The sequence below is a fragment of the Notolabrus celidotus genome, chromosome 15 (assembly GCF_009762535.1).
Source record: "Notolabrus celidotus isolate fNotCel1 chromosome 15, fNotCel1.pri, whole genome shotgun sequence".
NCBI lineage: Eukaryota > Metazoa > Chordata > Actinopteri > Labriformes > Labridae > Notolabrus > Notolabrus celidotus.
In genome coordinates, this window is record NC_048286.1 from 29,359,392 (window position 1) to 29,382,043 (window position 22,652).

The following is a 22,652-nucleotide window of genomic DNA, read 5'->3' on the forward strand; positions in this document are numbered from 1 at the left end:
ACCTTTGTAACTTTGACCAAATGCTTTATTTTAAATTGTTAAAAATTATCATAAATACTTTAATATGATCTATACAGCATTTTAATGTTCCATACTTTAAGTGTCGTGTGTCCTTTTTACCAAACAGAGCCCCCTGTTGGCCAAATAAAAGAATCACAATAAGACCAGAAACACACAACTGTGATCAGATATTTATTTTGTTTTGACACATTATGTAGAAATATGATTATAGGCAGTCAGACAAACACAGACACATTAAGCAGAATCATGCACCTGCTTTATGTCTACATGCTGAGTTATGAACAGCAGGGTCACACAGTGTTGTTGCAGGTGAGAGAGTTACATGGTCACATGGCAGTTTACAACCTGAAAACCTGATTGAATGAGTGTTATAAAACACAGTTATATTAGCAGTGTTATCGTCAGCATGAGTCAGAATGAGACACGTTTACGTCGCAGTATTACAGCAAGATTATACAAGGGACAAAATATAAAAATAAAAAGTTTCAACAGTGCATGCATGATGGTCTCTGCGGGTCGTGATTAGGGGAGGTTTCCATTTTTTATGTAAAGTGGGAATACGGATTAGCTTTAAGAGGAAATTTCACCCCAACATGTTAAATTACTGGAAGCTCCACTGAGTATTGCATATCTACATTTCAGTAGCTGGAAAACACCCTTCTTCATTTTACTACGAAGAGTTCATTAAAAGGATTCCTAGTGGTCTCATGTATGTACATTCAGGGCCTGTGTCCACTGACAGCATTATTTTCACAGGCAGCACCCATTTACACAAAACCAATGCAGAGCAGCGTCCAATGTGCAAAAAGGCTCCATATGCCAGCTGTTTTTTTCATGCTAGTTAATGTCAGCCGTCCAATACCAACCTTTCAAAATCAAGAGGGGGTGGGGCTTCTGATTTCAGCTTTGTCAACAAAAATGGTGGAGGCCAGTAGAGGAGGGAAACTAACCACACTTGTTTTTAAGATAAGAAAGGATAGTCATTTATTCGTTCCACAACGGGGAAATTTAAAATGGTTTAGAGGTACTATTACTATTATATTGTTATAGTGAAAAATAAAGCATACAGAGCATTTTGAAAATAGTCTTAAAGGTCACTACTATGGGTAGCAGAAGTCATGCGGGACAACTTTAGTAACATAGCTGGTGAGAAGTGCTCTAAAGTCAAGGTCAGGGCTAATGCCAGTGCTAAAAAAAGTGGTTAGTGGACACAGGCCCATCTGTTTGCTCACCTAGCTTATCTGTATTGGTAACAAATCAACAGTGTTTTCTTACACATATAAAATAACTGTCATGAAACCAAAGAACATGGCTGGAAGCACAAATTGAGAAAGGAGGAACTATGTCGTCTTCATCTTTCAATAACCATATTGTTGGATCTGTGGTTGGTAGGTTTAAGTTTTGTGTTTTTTTGGAGTGGGGGTCGAGTGGATCTATTTTGAGAACTATAGCTTCTGTACAGGTGCATGTTAGAGTCACTATCAGCTTGGTCATCGTTTGCCTCCGCTTTTCGAAACTGAAAATCCAGAGGCACCTGGCCAAGCACACTACAAAACAGATCCAACAGATACACATATGGCATACTACCTTCAAACCAAGCGGCAACCTCCCGTCTAAAAATATGAGTCCAATGCGGAAGTGTTAAAAACTGTAGTTCATCGAGGATCCGCTTGAGGCTGGCTCCTGAAGTACTGGAAACCACATACACACCAATTCAAAAAAGCCGATCTTTACAGAAGAAATAAACATGTTTACAGCCTGGTACTAAAGACGAGTGTACTCTGGATAGCTCTGGATAGAGGGGGGTGAATTTTTTATAACGCGGCAATTTCGAAGATATTTAGATTGCAAGTCTTCCAATGAGAGACACAGCTGACTTGATTGACAGGCAGGAACACTGTAGCTGTTGACTAGGAGGCTCAAAGCCTCTTTACGTCACAATCGCTCGACAGCAGCAATATGGCTCCCGCCGACGATTGGCCTCAAAACAGCGCTTCAGAAACAGATGGGTGACGTCACAGATACTACTTCCATTTTTTATACTGTCTATGATACTACCTTCAAACGCAGTATGAAGTATATACTGCATACTGTATTCATAGGTAGTATGTGGCAGGCGGTTTCAAAAACAGGCTCTAAATTGATGCCGGTGCCACAGTATGTCAGTGACTGTTGCAGGAGGTATTTTGACTTCAGTTTTGTGTACAGTGGGAAAGGGTGGAGATGTCTTCCATCTTTATATACAGTTAATGGGAGAAACACTTGCAGACAAAAGGTGGGCCAGCAAATACACTTAAAAAGGAAACCTGAAATTAACAGCAGAGTTACAAATGATTATCCATGTCAGAAGGAATCAAAAGTAACCTTTATACTAAGAGTTTGTGGCTCTTGACCTAGCGATATATAAAAACTGGAAAGGGAGATATAATGTAATTTTATCAATGATGTGGCTTAGATGTAAAATTGATTGATTGGAGTCTTTGCTTGATGCCGTGTAACTGGTCCAAGTATAAGATTTCATACAAACCCAAGCGAGCTATTTCCCTGTTTCAACTTTGAGTTATGCTAAGCTTCCCCTCTGGCTGACTTCAGCTGCATATTCAGCATACAGACATGAAGCAGTTTGAATCCTCTCTTCTCCCTCTCGGCTGGAAAGTGAATAAGTGTATTTTCCATATTTTCAATCTCCCTCAAAGTTGTGATTATTATTATTATTATGGCATTATTAGAAAAGTAAAAAAACTAAAGTATAAACAGTTCCAAAGATATTACACCACCATCAGTTCTTTTTTTTTTAAACCACTGAGTTATAAAATATGTTACCATGCTCACTGTATGTGTATTATAGGTTCACTGAACACGGCTCCATCATCTCAGGTTATCTTCTGTTTTTACAAACCAGTCCCACATCACTGTGTTATGTTCATGACGCACAACAGAAGTAGTGTACACACCTTCCCACATATAAAGTAGTCAAGCCCCAGTGTTTTATGTCCATAGTGTTCTCCTTTTCTACTTCAGCTGAGTCGCTCAATTCCCTCCACAGTAATGTCAATTTAAAGGAAGCACAAGCCATTAACTGGCAATATAATCTCTACCAGCATCACTACTAAACATGCTACTCTCACTGTGGGCCATTACATCAGCACGTCTCAGTGGTCTTACAAATTGTCAGCACAACTATTAAACTCTTTTTTTCTTTTTTCTTTTTCTCTTTTCATTCCAGCCATCCAGCCTGTGTGTTCACTAACTACGACTGAAGTAAAATCAGCTGTACAAGAGCTACAGATGAGTCTCTCTGCTTTCACCAGCTCTGAATACACTCCTGCCATCAGTCTGTTTATCAAGTGGACAGCAGAGCCACAGGAACATGAGAGCACTGCGTGAATATATCCCAGCACAGCACCTCTACAGTGGATTCTGGGGGGGGTCAGTACCATGCTTATGTAGGCACATGAGCACCAGTAGTGCTAGCCTCCAGCGATCAGCCCACTGTGGATAAACTGGTTCATCACGATGGCGGCTGGAATCCCCCACGCTGCTCTCCGTCCACGGGCAGGAGTGTGTGGATGGCTAGCTGTTCCTCTGCTCTGAATCCCTGTGGGCGGAGGACGAGCTCTGGCTGTCCTCGGCGTCGTCTCCATCTGCAGGACAGAGGGACAAATTACAAACATCCATAACAAGTTTTAAGTCCATGTTTTTTAGGGTTTCGTATCAGATCAGACAAAGCATTGCAAAAAAAAAAGACACCATAGCATTTTTTTCTCCTGAAGCCATTCTCACCTGTCCACAGCTTCAACATAGTTTGTTAGCAATTAAACCCACAGATCAATATTCTTCATCTGATTGGACAATGGGGGGGAGGGGGGGGGGGGGGGGGGGGGGGGGGGGGGAGGCAGCCTAAGCATTGTGCATAATGACTATCATTGCAAATACTGCTGCCTGAGGAGTTAGGCTTTAACTCTGGGTCTGAGTAATAATTAACTTTTTAACTACAGTCATTATTCTGGGATGCATGGCTGGCAATAAAGTTTTCCATTGACACTGAAAGAAACAGATTAAAAAACAGACACAAACACAGAATTGTGGTTTACATTTGTCTCTCAGTGACTGATGGATTAGGATGAATTTAATAAAGTCAGGGATGTCCAAAGAGAGGAAATTAAAAATCGATGTCTTTTGGGATCTGTTGAGTTTCATCTTTCTTTTTTTTTTCTTTTTTTTTTACAATAATCTGTTAAAAACATTCTCATGAGACTCAGCTGTGATATGTGTTAAATGCTGAGTATCAAACCTGAGCAGTTTTTTTTTGCCCAGTTCCCCTCTTAGCAGCAGGGTCTTTTCTTTGGTTTGCATGATCAGCTTAGACACAGCTACATCTGCAGGTTGTAGGATCGATTCCTGGCCTTGACATGACTTGGTGCGTGTCATTCTCCTTCTCTCTCCCTTCATTCCCTGTCTCTCTCTCATGCTGTCAAATCAAACAAAGGCAAAAACCCTAAAAAAATCATTTGTAAAAAATAATGATTTTTGATTTGTGCACAGTTTTTTCTTCCAAAACTTCACAGGTTCTTCCTCATGTCCTTAACATCGTTGTCAAAAGTAAAGCAACGTACAAAGAAATGGTCAGAGTATAAAATTGTTCATTTTTGAGACCGCTTGTGTTTAAATCACAGACTATAAATGGATGGCTAATAAATGGACGTAGGATCCGTGACGTCACCCATCTGTTTCTGAAGCGCTGTTTTGAAGCCAATCGTTGACGGGAGCCATATTGGAAATGCTGAAGTCAACCTAAATGTAGCTCTAGCGAAAGTTCAGACAGGAAGACTATAAAAGCAATCACAGCAGTTGTTTAACTCTCCTCTCCCTCGTTCAATAGCTCACCCGCTTCCACCAGAGTCTGGACTCTAGGGGGATTTCTTCTGCTGCCAAATTCACACATCCCACGCTCACAAAATTATCCCCATAGGGTCCGTAAGCCAAAGATTTCTGTCAAGTTTCATTATTCATTAAGTTGTAATAAATAACATTTAGCTGTGTCTCTCCTGATTGAACTGCTGTCGAGCTAGTGTGAGGTAGAGAGGCGGGCTTTGAGCCTCCTAGCTAACAGCTACAGTGTTCCTGTCTGTCGATCAAGTCAGCTGTGCCTCTCATAATGGAAAGCTTGTAACCTTAACATCGTTGAAACAGCTGAGTTCTGAAAAAAAAAACTCCCCCTGTACAGTGTGTGCCGATCGACAAATGAGCTATCCAGACTACACTCGTCTTTTGTACCAGGATGTAAACATGTTTACTTCTGCTGTTTTTTGAATGGGTGTGTATGTGGTTCCTGGTATTCCCCGTTATATCTACAGTCACTAATCAAACTTCACAGCACAAACCGTAGCCTGCGCTCAAGTAGCCTTATCAAACTCATCCCACCCAAAGCCCGGACCTCCTTTGGTCGCACCTCCTTCCAGTTTTCCGCTGCAAATGACTGGAATCACCTTCAACAATCCCTAAAGCTGACCTCTCTCATTCCACTCGCCACTTTCAAAAAACTAATACACCCCATAACTCAACATCACTGCCCTTGCTTTTAAATTGCTTTTAAGTTGTTCACTGCTGTCATATTTTTGTATTGTATTGTTCTGTCTATAGGTTTCTGTGTGTCCTCTCTATTTCTTGTTTTGTCTTTTATTTATTGTCATGCCACCTGTGTTGCCTCATCGCCCAGGTCGTTATTGCAAATGAGAATTGGTTCTCAATTAACTCACCTGGTTAAATAAAGGTTAAATAAATAAAATAAATAAATATTTCTGGAGCCAGCCTCAAGTGGACACTTGAGAAACTGCAGTTTATAACACTTCCGCATTGGCTTCAATTCTCGTGGCCGGAGGTTGCTACTTGGTTCAAATACACGGACGAAGTAGGGAGACACCACCACAGTAATGGCAGCTTGTCAACTTCAAGCAATTTGACAGATTGGTCAACAATACTTTATTATCAAGCTTTCGAACCAGTGGTAAAAAATTACTGCATAACATCCGCTGTTTAAATATATATTAATCTCCAATCTGAGTTTCAGGAATGTTTAAACTTACTGATTGAAAGACTTGTTAAGAATGATGGTTTAGTGTAAAGAGCTACAAGGGCGATGCTGGTTTTATGTGGATAAATAACTTCTGTTATAAAATGTGACCAATCTTATATACTGGTAGACAGCTACACCAAAACAACTTTAAAAACAGTTAGCATCTTAGAAAGTGTACTTTAATCTAAAGTTTGTAGATATGGAATGAGAATGAAAGCTACTTTGTCTTAAAGCCTTGAACTCAACACATGCCATTGATGACCCATTTAGCTGCCAAGTAAATGAGAACATAAACCAAAGAAAATGTTTCTACATCTTTGAATTCAGCCACTTATCCCTGACATTATCTGTTCCAACTGAATCGAACACCTTACTGCGTTATATACTTATAAGACTGACCATCTAAAGTAAAACATTTCAGCACTATACGTCACTTTACCTCCTCCTCCTGCGTTGATGTGAAGCTGGGACAGAGACAGCGTGAGGGGCAGCTCTCGTCCATCGGGGTCAGTGGGACTCTGCAGGATATCATGCATGGCGTTCCTGCGTCCCGTCCTGCCGGAGGCGATGAAGTCTGCGTACGTGGCCTCAACATCAGACATCGCTCGGGCATCATCCACACGGCAACACCTGCAAGACAGTATCAGTGAGATTTAGCTGAACACACTCAGGTCTGGAGAGTCAGATCCATCAATGTGATAGAGGACCAAGACACAACATGAAGGTTGGGTGCGTTGCTTGAAAGACCCTCTCTGTATTTACTTGTTTTAAAAAGCATCTTTTGCATATTTATTATCATGATCTAAAAAGAAAAGGATGCTACATGACTGTACTTTGCAGGTTAACAGTATCTATGTGCAAGGCCTTTATTTTAACACACCATTATAAGCACTAACAGACCTTCCAACACTCCCGATTTAGGCGGGAGTTGATAATCTCCCTATTTAACCTTGATGTCAATCAAATGAGTGTCCCTCAACTTCTATGGGGGGCTTGCGTGCTCATTCAATCTGATGGGTTACCTTGAAATAGACAAATTGTTATGAATTCAACAAACTTCTGCATTGTTTAAAGGTTTGATCCATCCCTCATTAAAGTGGGTTAGCCCTGTTCTTGCTTGCTAACTTATGTTATGATGTGCAATAACGCAGCATCCTCTTTAAAGTTCATAAGGAGAGTTTAGAGCTGTGTGAATCTGATGACAGAGTGCTGACAGTGTCACTATCACAATATCACAGGTGAAGTTATTAAATCCCTAAACTCTACCTGATAACCTCAGGTGGAGACGCAGAGGAAATCTCTTCCTTCTTTAACCCTCCTGTTATGTTGCGGGTCAAATTGACCCTTTTAAAAGTCTATTTCAGGCAATGTATGCCTTCCAAACCAGCTAAATGCAGCACAAAAATATGGGCAGCATGTGACAGAAGAGGTGTCATGTTAATGTATCAACATCACTTATTAAAAATAAAAACTATTGTATTTATATTTAGGGCTTTCCAATGTACATTTTAAAAAGTTTAACATTAATTTTCATAAAAAACGAGTGAGTAATCCTCATTGAACCATGATCTGTGAGAATTAAAGAACACCAATGTACTAAATATTGATTTTAATGGCTAGTAATGGAGTTAAAAATTTGATTTAAAAACTACATATTGGGATTTTGACCCAGAAACATTATTGCTGATTCTACAGAAACGAACACAAAGAGCAGAAAGCAGCAGAGGCTAAGGATGCAGAGGTTACTATAGGTCATATAACATTTAGCTGTAGGTGATAAATATGATTTAAAGGAACCAGACAAATTTTGTTTGTGTTGTTTTGTGTGCTTGTTGTGTGCTGTAACCTATTTTGTGCTGCCGTCTTGGCCAGGTCACTCTTGAAAAAGAGGTTTTAAATCTCAATGAGTCTTTTACCTGGTTAAATAAATAAATAAATAAATAAATAAAGGTCTATATGTGCTTTAAAAAGCACATAGAGATGTAGATTCATGTTACAGAGACTCCTGCATTGAGATAATACTATAATGGTAATAACATCAAAATATGGTGTCAACACAAACCACTCTACTTGGCATATGTGTGTGTTACTCCTCACTGCAGTGGCTCACTCTACTCTCACTCTTTAACATGTTCATGAAGTTTGTCATATTTATAAGACATGCATTTTTTTTAATTTTGTATGTTTAGATTGCTATATTTTATTGCAAACCTTGAAATTAAGAGACATTTAAAGTATATATCTGTTTATTAAATGTATTAATCTGCAGTTCAGGGTTATATATGGACGGGGTTGCTGGGTATAGGCTGAATATCTCCCTATTTTGCACAGTCCAATGTTGGCAGGTATGAAGTAAAAGCATCCCTTGAGACATCAGAGTTATTTCATGTGTGTGCAGCAGTAATGCAAACTACGCAGCCCGTCAATAACAGGCCCTCAGATCAAGTATCTGTTTCATGACTCTCAGATTAGGTCCTAAAATGACTAATAGCATCCTCTGATTGCTCCTTAATCCGACTTTAAACTCATCTCTTACCTTTAGAGATAGCTCTGATAGTGTTGTAACCCCGAGCTACATTTCTAGGGAGTGACTTCACCTACAGATCCGCTCGACAGGCCCGACATCACATCAAACGATTCAACTCAACAAATCAAACCAAACAACAATCCGACCCGAGCAGCGTCCACGAGGTTATCACACACAACCGTACACCTGATTACGACTCAAAACATGACATTAATCCACGGATACATGTCACATCAGTGGGATGGTTTGGGAAGTCTCTTGTCTTCTCTCCATGGCCTTCGCATCTTCCTCCTTCGTGACCAATCAGAGGCCAGCAAACCGATTCTGAGCGCTGATTGGACAGACAACACAAAAGGATGCGAGGAGAGAGCGCAGAGAAGCACCGAGGCTCGTGCTGCGTTCAAGATCACCTCGGAAATTGAGAAATCCTGCATTTTCTGCTTTCTTACATCTTTCTTTCATAGATTACACTTTATCAATCAATCAATCAGACTTTATTTATACAGCGCTTTTCATACAATGACATTGTAAATAAATTATTATTATTATTGTAACACAAAGTGCTGTATATAAAAATATGCCAAAATAGAATAAATTAAGAAAAAGGTCCCACTCCCAGACCGACTCCCAAGGTTAAGAACACAATATATGCAACAATAGTAATAAAAACAATAAAAATAAAATAAATAAAAAATAAATAAAAAAGAAGTTGCTGAACGAACTGAGGAAACGCTCTCATGATATCTTAATGAGGAAACAGTGGAGGTAAAAATAAGATGTTAAAACTCAACACAGGAAATTAAAATCACCAAAATAAAATACCTTTCTAAGATAATAAGACCCTAAAATATTAAACCATTGAAAGAAAATAAGATGCTAAAAAAAAATAAAAAAATAAGTACATAAATAAATAAAATAGACTAAAAGTGACTTAAATTTGAACTAGATAATAAATAAATGGACTTGTACTTATATAGCACTTTTCTAGTCTTTCTGACCACTCAAAGCGCTTTTACACTACTCGTCACATTCACCCATTCATACCCATTCACTCACTGATGGTAGAGGCTGCTATGTAGTGAGGAACCATCAGTATTAGTTGATCTCATTCGTTCACATTCACACACCTCTGAACAACAGTGGGAGCAATTTGGGGTTCAGTGTCTTCCTCAAGGACACTTCGGCATGGGACTGCTGGAGCTGGGATCGAGCCGCCAACCTTCCAATTGATAGACGACCGAATCTACCCACTGAGCCCCAGCCGCGCCCAAAATAAATGAATAAATAAAACTGTTATGAGAATAAAACTCAGTTAAAAGCAAGACTAAAAAGGTAGGTCTTGAGTTTTACTTATATAAGCATCATGGGTACAATAGAGAGTGATAGATCATACACTAAAGGTCCCCAGAGTCTACTCTGAACTTGGAAAATCTGCCTTTTCCTATAGTGCTCCTGATTCTTGGAACAATCTTTTAAAATGATTTAAAGATCAATTGCCTTCCAAACTATTTACAATTCAAAACCATGATCACAAACCACTGTCTATAATTCTGCAACGGTTTAAGTGAATGTCTTGTTTTATCCAAGCAGCAACCTCCAGTCTAAAAATATGAGTCCAATGCGGAAGTGCTAAGAACTGCATGTCATCGAAGATCCGCTTGAGGCTGGCTCCGGAAGTACTGGAAACCACATACACACCAATTCAAAAAAGACGATCTCTACAGCAGAAATAAACATGTTTACAGCCTGGTACAAAAAACAAGTGTAGTCTGGATAGTGGTAACACGGCAATTTCGAAAATATTGAGATTACGAGTCTTCCAATGAGAGGCACAGCTGACTTGATTGACAGGCAGGAACACTGTAGCTGTTGGCTAAGCTCCTTTAGTTTGTATCTAGATAAAAGGTCCAAAGGAAATCTCTGGTTCAGTTTGGACAAATCTCTCATTTTAGAGGAAATGAGAGAAAGAACAGCTGTAGGCTCAGTGACACATTGCTCATCAATGTGTTGTTTTTTTTTGCTTCTCTGGAAATAAGATTGGAAACAAGATACTGAGGATATAATTGCATGCAATACTTTTTCTTCCACATGATGGCGCTGATGACTGAGTTAGTTCACTTAGAAGTGGCACCAAATGGTGAGAATCAGATAGCCCACACACCCTACCATGAGCTGCAGAATTACTGAAATCATGTTAGTACCATTTAAATTAGAATAAAGCAATCAGAGATCACCAAATCTATATATGGCATCTATACATTTTCCTGGTTCTCTTCCCTTTGATTAGTTTACCTCCCCAAACTGCTGCTTAAAGATTTAACCTGAACCAAGATTAGAGGTCATAACCTTAATCCTTGGTTTGTCTGCTGTCCAATTTCACCCCTCTCTCTTATTCAATATACCTCCCCACCACCATCAACAGATTTATCTTGAAGTGAACACCTAATTTTACTCACAGGTAAAACTATAGCTTCACTTTGAGCAGTGTCAGCGGTGAGATACTCCTTAAACATCCCTTCATCCTTACAGACTAAAAAAAGTAATGTTTCTAAGAAACCACAAATGCAGAACATGACTTTGACTCTCTGATTACATTTCGCTGTTAAAGCTCTGTACCTTTTGGAATGAAGGACTTCTGTTTTGGAGCTTTTCTACCTTGTTTAATTAGTACAGTTTCTTCAGTAGAGGATACCACTAACACTGCTGTTGTTTTCCTCGCAAGGGGAATAACATACCCCCCTGGGAATTTAAGAAAAATCGTACAAGTTTGTGCTGATGATGCCTGGTGCTCCAGGAAACAAGCATCTCTGACTGTTAAAAACAAGCTCTTGCATGAATGCATCAGTTTAAGTCTTGCCTCTGGTTTCTGTGTTGACAGCTGTGCACATCACATTGTGGATATTTGGTTTGTGGCACTTCAGTAGGATCAATAAAATCTGCATTGTCTCTCAGAAGAGTCTTCAATAAATGTTCAAGTTTCCTGTCTCCCGCTGACAAAGACTCCACGCCCTGAGCTTTTAACAGGCTCCTTGATTTTTATGAAGTTTAACTTTCACATGGAAGAATATCTTTACAAGCTGCTTCTACTGAAGAGGATGAATTCTGACTGCAGTGAAGGCCACAGCAGGTATTGACCGTGGAGGATGTGTTGAGCTTTCACATGAGCACACGTGAGTCTACTTTATATAATCACCAACAAGGGCGAAACGGTTCAGGAAATAAATGATAATCTCAGTTTTAATCAGACTAAATGTGTCGATCAGCTTTTTATTAAAACAAAGGGTGCTTCCTTTTACTATACGGTGGTTACTTTGAAACAAGTTAAATATTACTTTGTGTAAAAGAGAAAAGGTCCAAGTGAGAAATACCTCCTGAGGAAACGTTATATACATAATATATCCAGGAAATATTGTAGATCAGCACATCTGTCAACTGTACTTTTAGTTGTATAATTAAATAGATAAGGAGGTCTGTAGAGTTAAGAGTTCAACAGATCAGTTATAGAGGTGCACAAAGTGGTCCAGTGAGCACCAGATCCCATACATGACTGCAACAGCAGATTCCTACTGCTGGAATGGATACACAGGTTAATAAGTTCATACACTCTATTACTATTTCACTGTGTCAAGCAAGCCTTTTTTTAAATTACAAGATCCATATATGTTGATTTTGGAAAACATATTTTTCTGTTTGAAACTCATTTAGTTATAGTGATGAGCTAAGGTTAATTTGGAAGTTTATTTAGACTTCTGCATTTAAGAGTGTTGAAATTATGTTCTCTTGTGTGGTGCTGTGTCCCACTCACCTGCATCCAATCAGGTAATTGGGCAGTCTGTAAAGCTGGCAGAAGTGTGCTTTGCAGGGGTAGAGGAGGCCGTGCTGCCTCAAGCATGTGCGTTATATTAATTTGATTATGAGTTAATTTGCTTTACTTTTCTTTGCATTTTGTTGAGTTGTTGCCTTCCTACCACCTTCCTCGACAATTGAGCCTGACTACACTACATGGCACCTAATCCTTTTGCAAGTAAGATGTTAACGTTGGCGAACAATCCCAGTTTGGATATGTTGAGGCTGCTTCATCACATGTACAACTAGAGTTTAAGACAATCGATAAAACATTGATTTTTATATGGACGTTATCTGCAACTTCCTGTTACCCTGAGTGAAAAGGCATTCTTTAAAAATGATTGATACAAACTTTTAGGCAATGAGAACCACTCATCACAGCACAGTGGTGTGAGCCAATCACAGAACATTAAGGTGGGACTTGCTGGCATTGTAGTGAGAGAAATCTAATTGAGATTTTATGGAACAAAGTTAATCCATGGGGAGACATCAATGTGTGTGCCAAGTAGTGACAAATCAGTTGAGACATTTCACTCAAAACCCTTATGTGTGAAGATGAAATGTTAAACTTTTGTTTCCAAAGTAGGCTCTGATGTCACATTGCTCCACAATAACAGTGTACACTCAGAGTTTCATAAAAGAGCATCAAGTCAAATATAAGAACAGAACCTGCAGCCCGAGTGGGAGGAGCTCCAGAGCTCATAAAATACAGCCAGCTCACCTGTGTGAGCCCTTTTGTGAGAACAATGGAGCTGGCTGCTGGTTTTATCTCCTACATCTCCATGACTGAGCAACTGTGTCTTTGGGCTGTGAGTTGCCTTTATTTAAAGTGTGTAGTGTCTTAGTTTGCCTTATTTATAGTTAAGTTTGTTGGAATGAATAGCTATCATGATTGATGTACCTTTTGTTAGATCATTTCCAACAGACTAAACCAGTTCAAACCGTACAATAAATATTCTTTGGACTGGAAGCTTGTCTCATCGTCTTCTGTCCTTGCAGACAGCCCATTGAGTTGGTCACCCACATTACACCAGAACCTCTTACCAAAATTATATTTTCCAGCAATAAAAGTCCAGTAAGTTCAGTAACAACAGTTAGATGTAGAAAATAAATGGCATTACATTGACAGTACTCGTGGCGGTAATCAGGGATGGAAAGATTGCTATAACAATCTGCTCAAGTAAAAGTAGAGTTACTTGACATTGATGATACTTTAAGTAGAAGTAAAACTACCAGTCTGTGAATGTAGTCAAGTTATTTTAAAATGTACTTGTTGTAATAACTAACTCGAATAAAGTAAAGTACTGATTTAAAACTACAAAAATAAATAAATAAATACAAATAAAATAAGTTATAAAAAAAGCTACTTAATTACAGTAAATCTAACTTCTTACTTTCCACCCCTGGTAATAATACTGTGGAGTCTTAAAACTTAAATTGCACCTGAATGTAGGAAAGCATATAAAAGTAACTGTACATGATAATGATGAAATGCAATACTCCACATGATAAGGTTACTGGTAGACCAGTTGTCCATAAATAAAACAGTGGCCCTTCACCTCCAACTTAATGCTAAAGGTAGGAAGCTTCAATGCTGCTTTAATGTCACACTGCTGTGCTGTAGATTGTTTTTACATATTTCAGCCACTGTTATGTGGGACAGGAATGGGAATCTAATTTCTTGCTAACAAATTGTCATCAAGGAATAGATTTATCATACGTTCATTTTTAAGACTGGTTTAATTTGGATAAGATTCTACTGATGCTGTCGTCTTTAAGGATTGTGTCATTCTGTGTGCTCCCTCTGCAAAGCTGGACTCTTGTGGGTCTTTTAAAGATCATCTGAATCTGGATTTCCATTCCCAACCTCAGGACATTGCAAGAGGAAAGGTCAGGAATCATAGAAGTCAGTGGATTTAGCCTCCATAGGAAACATCAATATCTCCATAACCCAGGTCAGTGCATCCAAAAAGTTGTTGTGAAATTTCAGCCTGGACCAGAAGTGTGGACTGAACATATAGCCATGCTGCCTCTATGGCTACACAAGGAAAAATAAGTAGAGGCCATACAGCATCGTCTCCTCTCAGATGCAAATGGGGGTCTATAAGCCAAGCTTTCAAATCATGTCAGAGATTATTTATCAGTTTGAAAGAAAAGATCTGCTCGCTGCACTGAGGGATGCAGGCGTTCTGATTTAACAGCAACATTTCAATCAACCCTGTATGCACGTAGATTGAAAGAAGGATGATGACGGGCAAATGAAGGATAAAGTGTTTGTGATGTACATGAAACACTAATCCTCCGTCTAGACACAGACTGATAGGTTGTAGGTCCTGACTTCACAGCCCCTCTCTCACTCTCTGCCTCTCTCCTCCTCTCTCCCTTTCTGCATGATGTCACCATGCACCAATGAGGTATGCTGGATGTTGTCTTTGTTTCTGCAACCACTTTCAAACGAGAAACCCATCGCTACATTTCCACCACGCTGTCTCTTTACCACTGTCGCCTTTCTTTCTGATCCCCACAGGCTGACAGATTCTTTCATGTTAACATGGGTTTAAATGTGTTCCTCCCTGCAGCATTGTTCTTCATACACACGCATTTACACGCACACACTGACACCTCCAAGCAGCTTCTCACTTTAACACATTTCCCTCCTGATGGACACTGAGCAGCTTCACTGGAGCAGACAAGTGCCTTGCTTAAGGGGACTTCAATTTTTAGATTAGGTCAGATGAAACTTTAATGATCCCTGCGGAGACGTCAGGTCATTAGAGCAGCAGAAGATAAGAATAGCTCAGATGGAGTAGACTGCAAAGAAACAGTTAGAGCAGAGCTCACAGCACACATAAAGAGGTCTTCAAAATGTGCAGTTATACCATAAATAAATATAAAGCCATTCGTTGAGGACTTTTATCTACAAACTGCTGCTTCTTCCTCTGTCAAGGCTGCAGAACATCCAAAGTCATTTTTTTGTGCAGTGAAGCAAACGGCTCATGCTAGAACAATGTGTGCAAGATTTAGTTTGCTACTGATGCCTCCGACTGTGGCATTTGAAAATAGCTTACAGTCGACTGAACAAAGAGATTTCAACAAAGAGGAGCTGAAAGGAAGAGCGACGCAGATCAAGAGGGAGACAAATATAGACAGAGCCAGAGACAGAAGAGAGAGAGGAGAGACAGAGCTCAGTTCAACTGGGTTACAAACTTTTCCCAGCTTCCTCTTGTGTTCCTTCTCCCTCTGGTAAAGGCTCTGTCCTGATTTGGTGTATGTGCATATTCTATCTTATATTCTTGACAATTCAAAGCCACTAAGTGTTTTTTGTTGTATTTGTTCAAGTTATGGTGTATCTGACGCTCTGAGAAGTAGAAGTGAACCGTGAAGATGAGGTGCTCCTTAAAAGCATGGTGTCTTGGTACCTCTTTTTTTGGGAGGAGGAGCTTTAACAGCCTTTAGAGGGTAGGAGGGTGGAGAAAGTTGGAACTGGGGAGAAGAGGGTGGGATGACTTGCAGTAACAGTCTGAGAGTTTGAATTTAACATAAAGACTGTCTTGATTAAATACAGAAACAAAAATCTTCTTAGATGAGGAGACTGTATTCTTAAATCAACACAGCACAACTTTTAATTATACTACAATAACTGAAATCATGCCCTAAAATTGAACAATTTTGGTGCCAAAATCTAATCAAACTTGGATTATTTTGTTACATTTTAGCAGAAGTTAGTTTGACAATGTTCAGGTGCAAAAATCATTGCTGTGTCCTGCAAAGCCATGCTCATCTTGGTGAAATACCATGTTTACAGGAAGTCTTGTACTCCTGACTTGAGTATTCAAAGCTAGGGTCAGACAAAGCCTTTGCACAGAAGTGGCAAGGGAGGATTGCTTATAAAACAGTCAGTCACCTCTCCCTAACGCCCCTCACATGGACTATTCCTCTACATTCACTCTGGCTGGGCACACTATTTTTGGTTGGATATTTTGTTGTTATACCTCAAACTCCTTTCACCTGAATATTGAATCATGTAAGCAGTAATGTCAATGTATCAAACACAGAGGCGATAATTGTGGCTACGTCCACGTTGATTTTGATTCATCATTCCAGTTAGGGCCTGTGTCCACAGCATCCTAAAGCGCAGAAATGCCGCAGCCTGCATCAGCTGCAGCCACGTCACTCTCAGTTGAAAAAGTTCAACTTTTGGAACACCACTACATTCATCATTGTCAGTGCTTCCTCACCAACCAATCAAAACCAAGAACGGGCAAACATCTGATACCAAGTTGGAAACAAAAATGGGAGAGGAGAAATGAATCTGACTCATATTTTTCTCGGGTCATTTCACAGTATAGAGCTGCTGCTAACAACAGGACCAAATTACTTCCCACTGTTTTTACAAAAAAAAAAAATGTATTTAAATAAAGCAAATGTGAAACATATAGAGGAATTAATGACTTAACATAACATGCATTCATCTATCTCAAATTCTAAATGTATGCACACACTGACAATATAACAACTGACAATATTTTTTTATGTAAAGGTTTGAAGTATCCTTCTGTAACCATTTGAAAATTCAGCTAGCTTTGATCTGTTTAGTTTTATACTTAAATCTAGTGAAAGGTCAAGAGTGGTACGCTTATATACGAGATAGTTTTGTTTCTCACTTTGTTTCAGCACAAGTGCATATTGTTGACTGTGCAAGAAACTGGAATCTGATCTGTTATTTATGCTGCACATATTACTCAAAATCAAACAAATTGTGATTTGGTTTGATGAAGACTAGGGATGTCCCAATCCTGATCTCTACAATCAGATGAGAGGCGGTCTTAGAGCATAGTTTGTGGCAGAATGCAAATGCATGAGTGGTAAAGCATTAGCAGCCCTGTGGCTAAAATGTCAATAGTGTGAAAATATTTTAATACAGAAAGTGCAAACAGTCAAACAGTCATTTGTAATGCAATATATGACCATTTAAAGGTAGAAGTAGATCTGCATTCAAAACTACCTATTTGACATGACATCTAAAACATAAACATGCAACAGAATTTAATGCATTCACCAAAGTTACAGAGGAGAAGCCTGCTGCACCAAAGCAACAAACTACAGACCTTAAAAGAAAGGATAAATATCCTCCAGAGAGTAAAAGGCCAAAAAGATTACAAAGAAGGTTCCATCGCTTTGGACCACCAGCTCATCCCCAGGGTAGAGAATGCATGTTTTTCTCATCTTTTGGAGCTTTTGGATCGACAGTATGCCGTGGGTTACTGGAGCTGTACAGCAAAGTTTCTGACAACGTACAAAGTGACATAACATGATGTGACTGCTGTTTATTTAACAGAAGACATTTGGAGCTCTAACATTTGTCCCATGTCATTGCTGATCCTCACTTCAAACTGTGATTGTCTAGTCGAGCTGTTTACAACACTTTTTGTTGGATCTAAGATTCCTCTTCAAGTATGTACTTTTTATTTGTTTGTTTAATACAGCACTAAGTAGATTGGGATTTATTTTTGTGACTGAATATTGAAGATAAACAAAACTTTAACACTATTTTGAGTAGACGTTTGATTTAATTTGTGAGTTTTAAAACATTGCTAGCTGGACTAAGTTAAATAGATTAAGCTGAGGGCATCTTTTAGTTAATATGTTTACTTTAGTTATTTTTCTAAAGAAACAACGTGCAGCTCTGTCATTAAGGCCAGGGGTTCCCAAACTTTTCACGCCATGACCCCCCCAAAATATAGGTGCCAAAGACTTGTGACCCCAACTGTCCCCCAAGTGGTTAAATGTTGCTTCATACTTCCAGGTTGGTTTACCACATGTGGCTGTGTTTCCTGTCCTGCTGTGAATTAACCTGCTGCAACTTATCCTTTTGCTAATTAACTGTTAGCTAACCCTAACTTTAGGAGTCATCTGGCAACAAAGAAAGGCAGACAACTAATGAAATGTACTTATTTGCAGGGTTTTTATTTCAAATGTAACTACTATTTGTGTCTATATTTGAAAAGTTAATTTGCAAAAACAGATAACTCACTTTTAAATATTTGAGAATCTTTTTCAAAAAACACATTTTTTTCTATTACTAGCTTTAGGTATTATCAATCAATTGAAGTTGGGTGGCTTTTACCAAGTCAAAATAACATTACTAATTAACTGTATCTTAAAAATGTTACTTTATAAAAAAAATTATATTAAAAGGATATTTTTTTTGAAAATGTATAAAAACTGAGATCTGTTTTTGCAAGTGAACTCCTCATTTTTACATTAATGGATAAAATATGCAAATTTAGATTACTTATAAAAAATAAAAAATTTGGAAGACATCTCGCGACCCCCATTAGTGTCTCGCGACCTCCGAGGGGGTCCCGACCCCCACTTTGGGAACCCCTGATTTAGACAAATACAAATATTGGATAAGGACTTTGTATTGATTGATACTCATCACATACTCAGTATTAAAAATTTGATCAGGATCAGTAATGTGGCTTCAAAGATGATCTGTTATGTATCCCACTCATGCTGCCACAGGTGTCAGTCATTCAGCTTGATTGAAGGCTAAATGAACATAATTAAAACATTAACGAGACCTTTTATTACATTTAACACTAAAATATCACATATCAGTCTGCAGGTAGTGTCATATATTTTGTCTGTGTAATGCTGTTAGCTGGAATTTAATGTTAATACGTCACATTTTAAGGCTAAATGGATATCTGCACTACTACTACTGGCCCACAATGACGGAGCCTCTCTTCTCCAGCTGCTGCCTCCTCCTCTCTGTGGCACGCGTAATTCCTCTCATCGCCAGTGGGTGTCGCTGCTGATACTTTGGTACCCAAACCGTCTGTCAGTTTGTCTGGCGGGGATGGGGGGATGTTGTATTGTGAAGTAGAGAGAGAGAGAGAAGAGAGAGAGGGAGAGGAAAAAAAAAGCGAGAGAGAAAAAATAGAGAGAGAGAGAGAGAGCGAACCACTGCCGCTCTTCCTCCCTCCTCCTCTCCCTCTCGTGTGTGCGCAGCGCTCCGGCCCCGGCCGCTCCTTCCTCCCTCATTTCCTCCCCACAGCTGGCTCTCTCCTCTCTCCTCTCGGATGCTGGCTCGCCCTCGTCTTCTCCTCTCTCTCACTCACTCACACACCGCGCTGGACCAAATACTTCGCAGGGTGGAAATGACTGACTACTACCTGGCTTGCATGGTCTGAATATCGGGGGATTCGCTCGTCGGAAAGGAGGGGAGTCAAGAGGGGGAAAAAACGGAGGCTCTCCATCCACCAGAGGGGAATTTATTTTACAGTAAGCAGGCGCAATGTCATCCCAGTTTCCTCATACCACTCGTCTCACACCTCCCATCTGTGTGAATGCCTGAAAAACGCCAGAATGAGACAGCCTGTAAGGAATATGGCTGTCTGGTGTGTTTTTGCTCGGAGTGTGTGCCAGATGTTTTGCGGGTTTATGTCAGTTAAATCTGAGGTGTGGTGTGGATTGTGTGTGTTTTTATTATGATGATGCGCTAAAGGGCTGTGGTGCGCTCGCACTGGCCGTGGAGTGAAAATGGAACCCCTTCCCACCCCCCCATTTCAGCTAAGACTCGCCATCCATCCATCTCTCCATCTATCAAGCAGAGGCTGGGGTGTGTGGGGGTCGGAGGACGAGGAGGAGGAGGAGGAGAAGTGGGGGGTTGGCAGATGTGAAAACGCTTCCAGATTAAGCGTAATTTGTGATTTTCCTGCGATTATCACAGCTGACAGCAGCGCGTCGTTGCCGTCTTTGTGTTGCCATTGCAGGGCGATGCGTGGACGATCCGAATTTTTGGTTTCCCCCCAGCCCATCGTCAGGCGCACATGAGCTGTGTGAAGAGCACCTTGCAGCCCTCAGTGCAGCTCCAGCTCCGGCTTCAGCCTGCTTGAAGGGCTCCATGTTGACCAGTAAAAACACCACAGAGTGTTTCCTCCATCACCTCCAGGCTCTTTCTCCTCCCCACTGTACATTAATTAATCCCATTCATCTCCCTGCAAAGATTAGATGAGCTACTGTGTCTGAGCAGAGAGGATCCTAATGTTAGCTGTGGTAATTGTCTGTAGATTTCTGCTCTGTGACCTGGCAGAAATTAGGGCCTTGCATGTGCCTGCAGAATTAGCCCTTCAGTGTATCCTCAGAGTGTCACCATGGGTTTATGATGGCTCATTTAAAGTTAATTCCTGTTTTTTCTTATGAGCTTTGGTGCTGTAGAGATCACAGATCACTCCCAAGATGGAGGAGCTGCCCAGCCTGAGTAAGAAGTTTAATGGAGGGGGGGCGAGGAGAGGGGGGGTCTGATTAGGCTGCCAGAGGAGATTGTGTCCAACAGTGAAATTTCTTATTAAGCTGGTTAATGAGCAGCAGCCTATTTGTGCATGTACAACATGTTGTGACAGATGTTTATGACAAAGATCAGTGGATTTGGCTCACAAACATTCTCTGACATTCCTCAGTTGTCATGGTGTTGTGTTGAGTTTTACTGATCTATTGAGGCTGATAGTTTTTTAGATTTTAGTCTCTGAGTCTAAGACAATGGAGGGACCAATGTCTCAATTTCAACACCAAGTAAATCTAATCATATCATTGATATGTCTTATTATGAGTTTTCAGGCATGTTTTGGAAGTGTATATTCAGAAATGTCACAATCAACATTGGCATGTGATCCTTTAAAGATATAACTCATAGGTGATAGATACAGCTGACTGGTTTAGTCAACCAAACTACTAACTGTTGTCACCCTTGCTCGCCAGCATCAAGTTTAATTATCATACAAAGGAATTATTAGTATTTTTGTTATTGTAGGTCTGAAATGTTTGTCATATGTAAGCCGTAGCAGCCACTCAACATTAGCTGCAGCTGTTGCTCTGGTTAATGTCTACTGCCATAATGCTATAATGCTCTACTACCTGGATGTAAACAATCACAGATGACTGATGGCATCTCCTAGCACAGCATGGTTTGTCAGTATTTTGATGTATAACATAGAGATAAGGTTGTATGCTGTGTCTGGTTAAACTGACATGTGACCACTCAACTGAAGCAATAACCAGTACAGGCATGTGGACGCTAACCTGGAAAGAGGACTGAAGCTCTGCTAATGTTAGCCTGACTTGGGAAACCGATTTGACACGTTATATTTTTTGGCTTTTTCGCCTTTATTTGACAGGACAGCTGAAGAGAGACAGGACATGTGGGAAGTAGAGAGGGGGAAGATATGCAGCAAATGGTTGACCGGCCGGGAGTCGAACAGGCGACCTCTGCTACGAGGACTATAGCCTCGATACGTGGGGCACTTAGACTGCTAGGCCACCAGCCCCCCTAAATTTTAGTATTGAACCATTTGGGAATAAGTTGCTTTGGAACATCATGACAGCTAGCCTGTATAACTATGTAAAATGTGACAAAATTCACCTTCTAGCATCTCTAAAAATCACTACCATTTGTACAACCTGCTGGTTTAATTTTCACAAAACACATGATAAAATATAGGTTTGTAGTTAGTAGACTGTCTGGGATTTGAATAGACTAATATTTTTCACTGATATTCTGTTACATATTAAAAGAACATAAGCTCAGATGAGTTCCAGGACAAACACCAGACAGCATTTGTCAACTTATGCTACTATGCTGATTTATACTTCTGCGTCAAATCGCCAGTGTAGCCTTCGCCGGGGGTTCTTGTAGCTCCAGTACCTACGCAGAGGCCTACGCATGTATCTGACGTGCACCTCCTCCAAAATGTAACTACACATAGAATCGATGCGGACCGTAAGCCCTGTGATTGGTCCGCTTGGCGGCATTGCATTTCCGGCATTTACAGCACTTCCAGGATCCCTGCTCATCGGCCGTGTATTTCATCTCCTCCTCTCTATTCTTTCATGTAATCATGTCTGCATGATAAACAGTAACATGTATTAGTTGTAGATTAACATAACACGCTCTGAATCGCTGTGGAAAAGTAAACCGAGATCATACCACGGCCGGAAGCAGGCTACCGACTATCAGAGAGTTTCTGAATGGTTCAAATGATCCTCCTTTTGACAACACAAAGGCCAAAACCATGATTTAAAACACAAACCCCTTTAGACTGGTCAGATTGTTATATGGGGAACCAAGAACCTGCCACCGCCTAGCTGCTTGCCCAAAACAGATAGCATTAAGAAAAG

General features: G+C 40.0%; 2 protein-coding genes and 1 long non-coding RNA gene across 15 annotated transcripts in view; 2 read left to right on the forward strand and 1 right to left on the reverse strand.

Moving 5' to 3' along the window:
• The window catches only part of LOC117826227, a 5,604-nt gene extending 1,838 nt beyond the window's left edge, over positions 1–3,766 (forward strand). For both annotated transcript variants that reach the window (XR_004633994.1, XR_004633995.1), the window contains one exon: positions 3,248–3,766. This is a non-coding gene — a long non-coding RNA (uncharacterized LOC117826227). The remainder of the gene's footprint in view (positions 1–3,247) is intronic.
• On the reverse strand, positions 180–12,571 carry pkia (cAMP-dependent protein kinase inhibitor alpha). Of its 2 annotated transcripts, none has more exons than XM_034702151.1 (3): positions 8,634–8,912; positions 6,537–6,727; positions 180–3,665 (listed from the first exon to the last, which is right to left on the reverse strand). In XM_034702151.1, exons 2-3 carry the CDS (start codon positions 6,697–6,699, stop codon positions 3,595–3,597), a joined length of 234 nt encoding a protein of 77 aa, XP_034558042.1. In that variant the 5' UTR covers positions 6,700–6,727; positions 8,634–8,912; the 3' UTR covers positions 180–3,594. The 2 variants fall into 2 exon arrangements, with proteins under 2 accessions (XP_034558042.1, XP_034558043.1); XM_034702152.1 differs by lacking the exon at positions 8,634–8,912 and adding an exon at positions 12,430–12,571 and having other exon boundaries at positions 2,895–3,665.
• The window catches only part of ctnnd2b (catenin (cadherin-associated protein), delta 2b), a 237,275-nt gene continuing 227,086 nt past the window's right edge, over positions 12,464–22,652 (forward strand). For 2 of the 11 annotated variants that reach the window (XM_034702134.1, XM_034702144.1), the window contains exon 1: positions 12,464–12,648. In XM_034702134.1, coding sequence (XP_034558025.1) covers positions 12,627–12,648 — 22 coding nt within the window. In that variant the 5' untranslated portion in view covers positions 12,464–12,626. Of the gene's footprint in view, positions 12,649–13,192; positions 13,280–14,282; positions 14,426–19,475; positions 19,761–22,652 lie in introns of those variants that run through there. The other 9 variants (XM_034702133.1, XM_034702143.1, XM_034702136.1 and 6 more) reach the window with 8 other exon arrangements.

Bases quoted from the DNA above. Each gene is read 5' to 3' on its own strand.
- pkia (XM_034702151.1), bottom strand. From the start codon at position 6,699: ATGTCTGATGTTGAGGCCACGTACGCAGACTTCATCGCCTCCGGCAGG. The intron at 3,666-6,536 runs GTAAAGTGACGT...TCTGTCCTGCAG, and splicing joins CATCAACGCAGGAGGAGGAG to ATGGAGACGACGCCGAGGAC.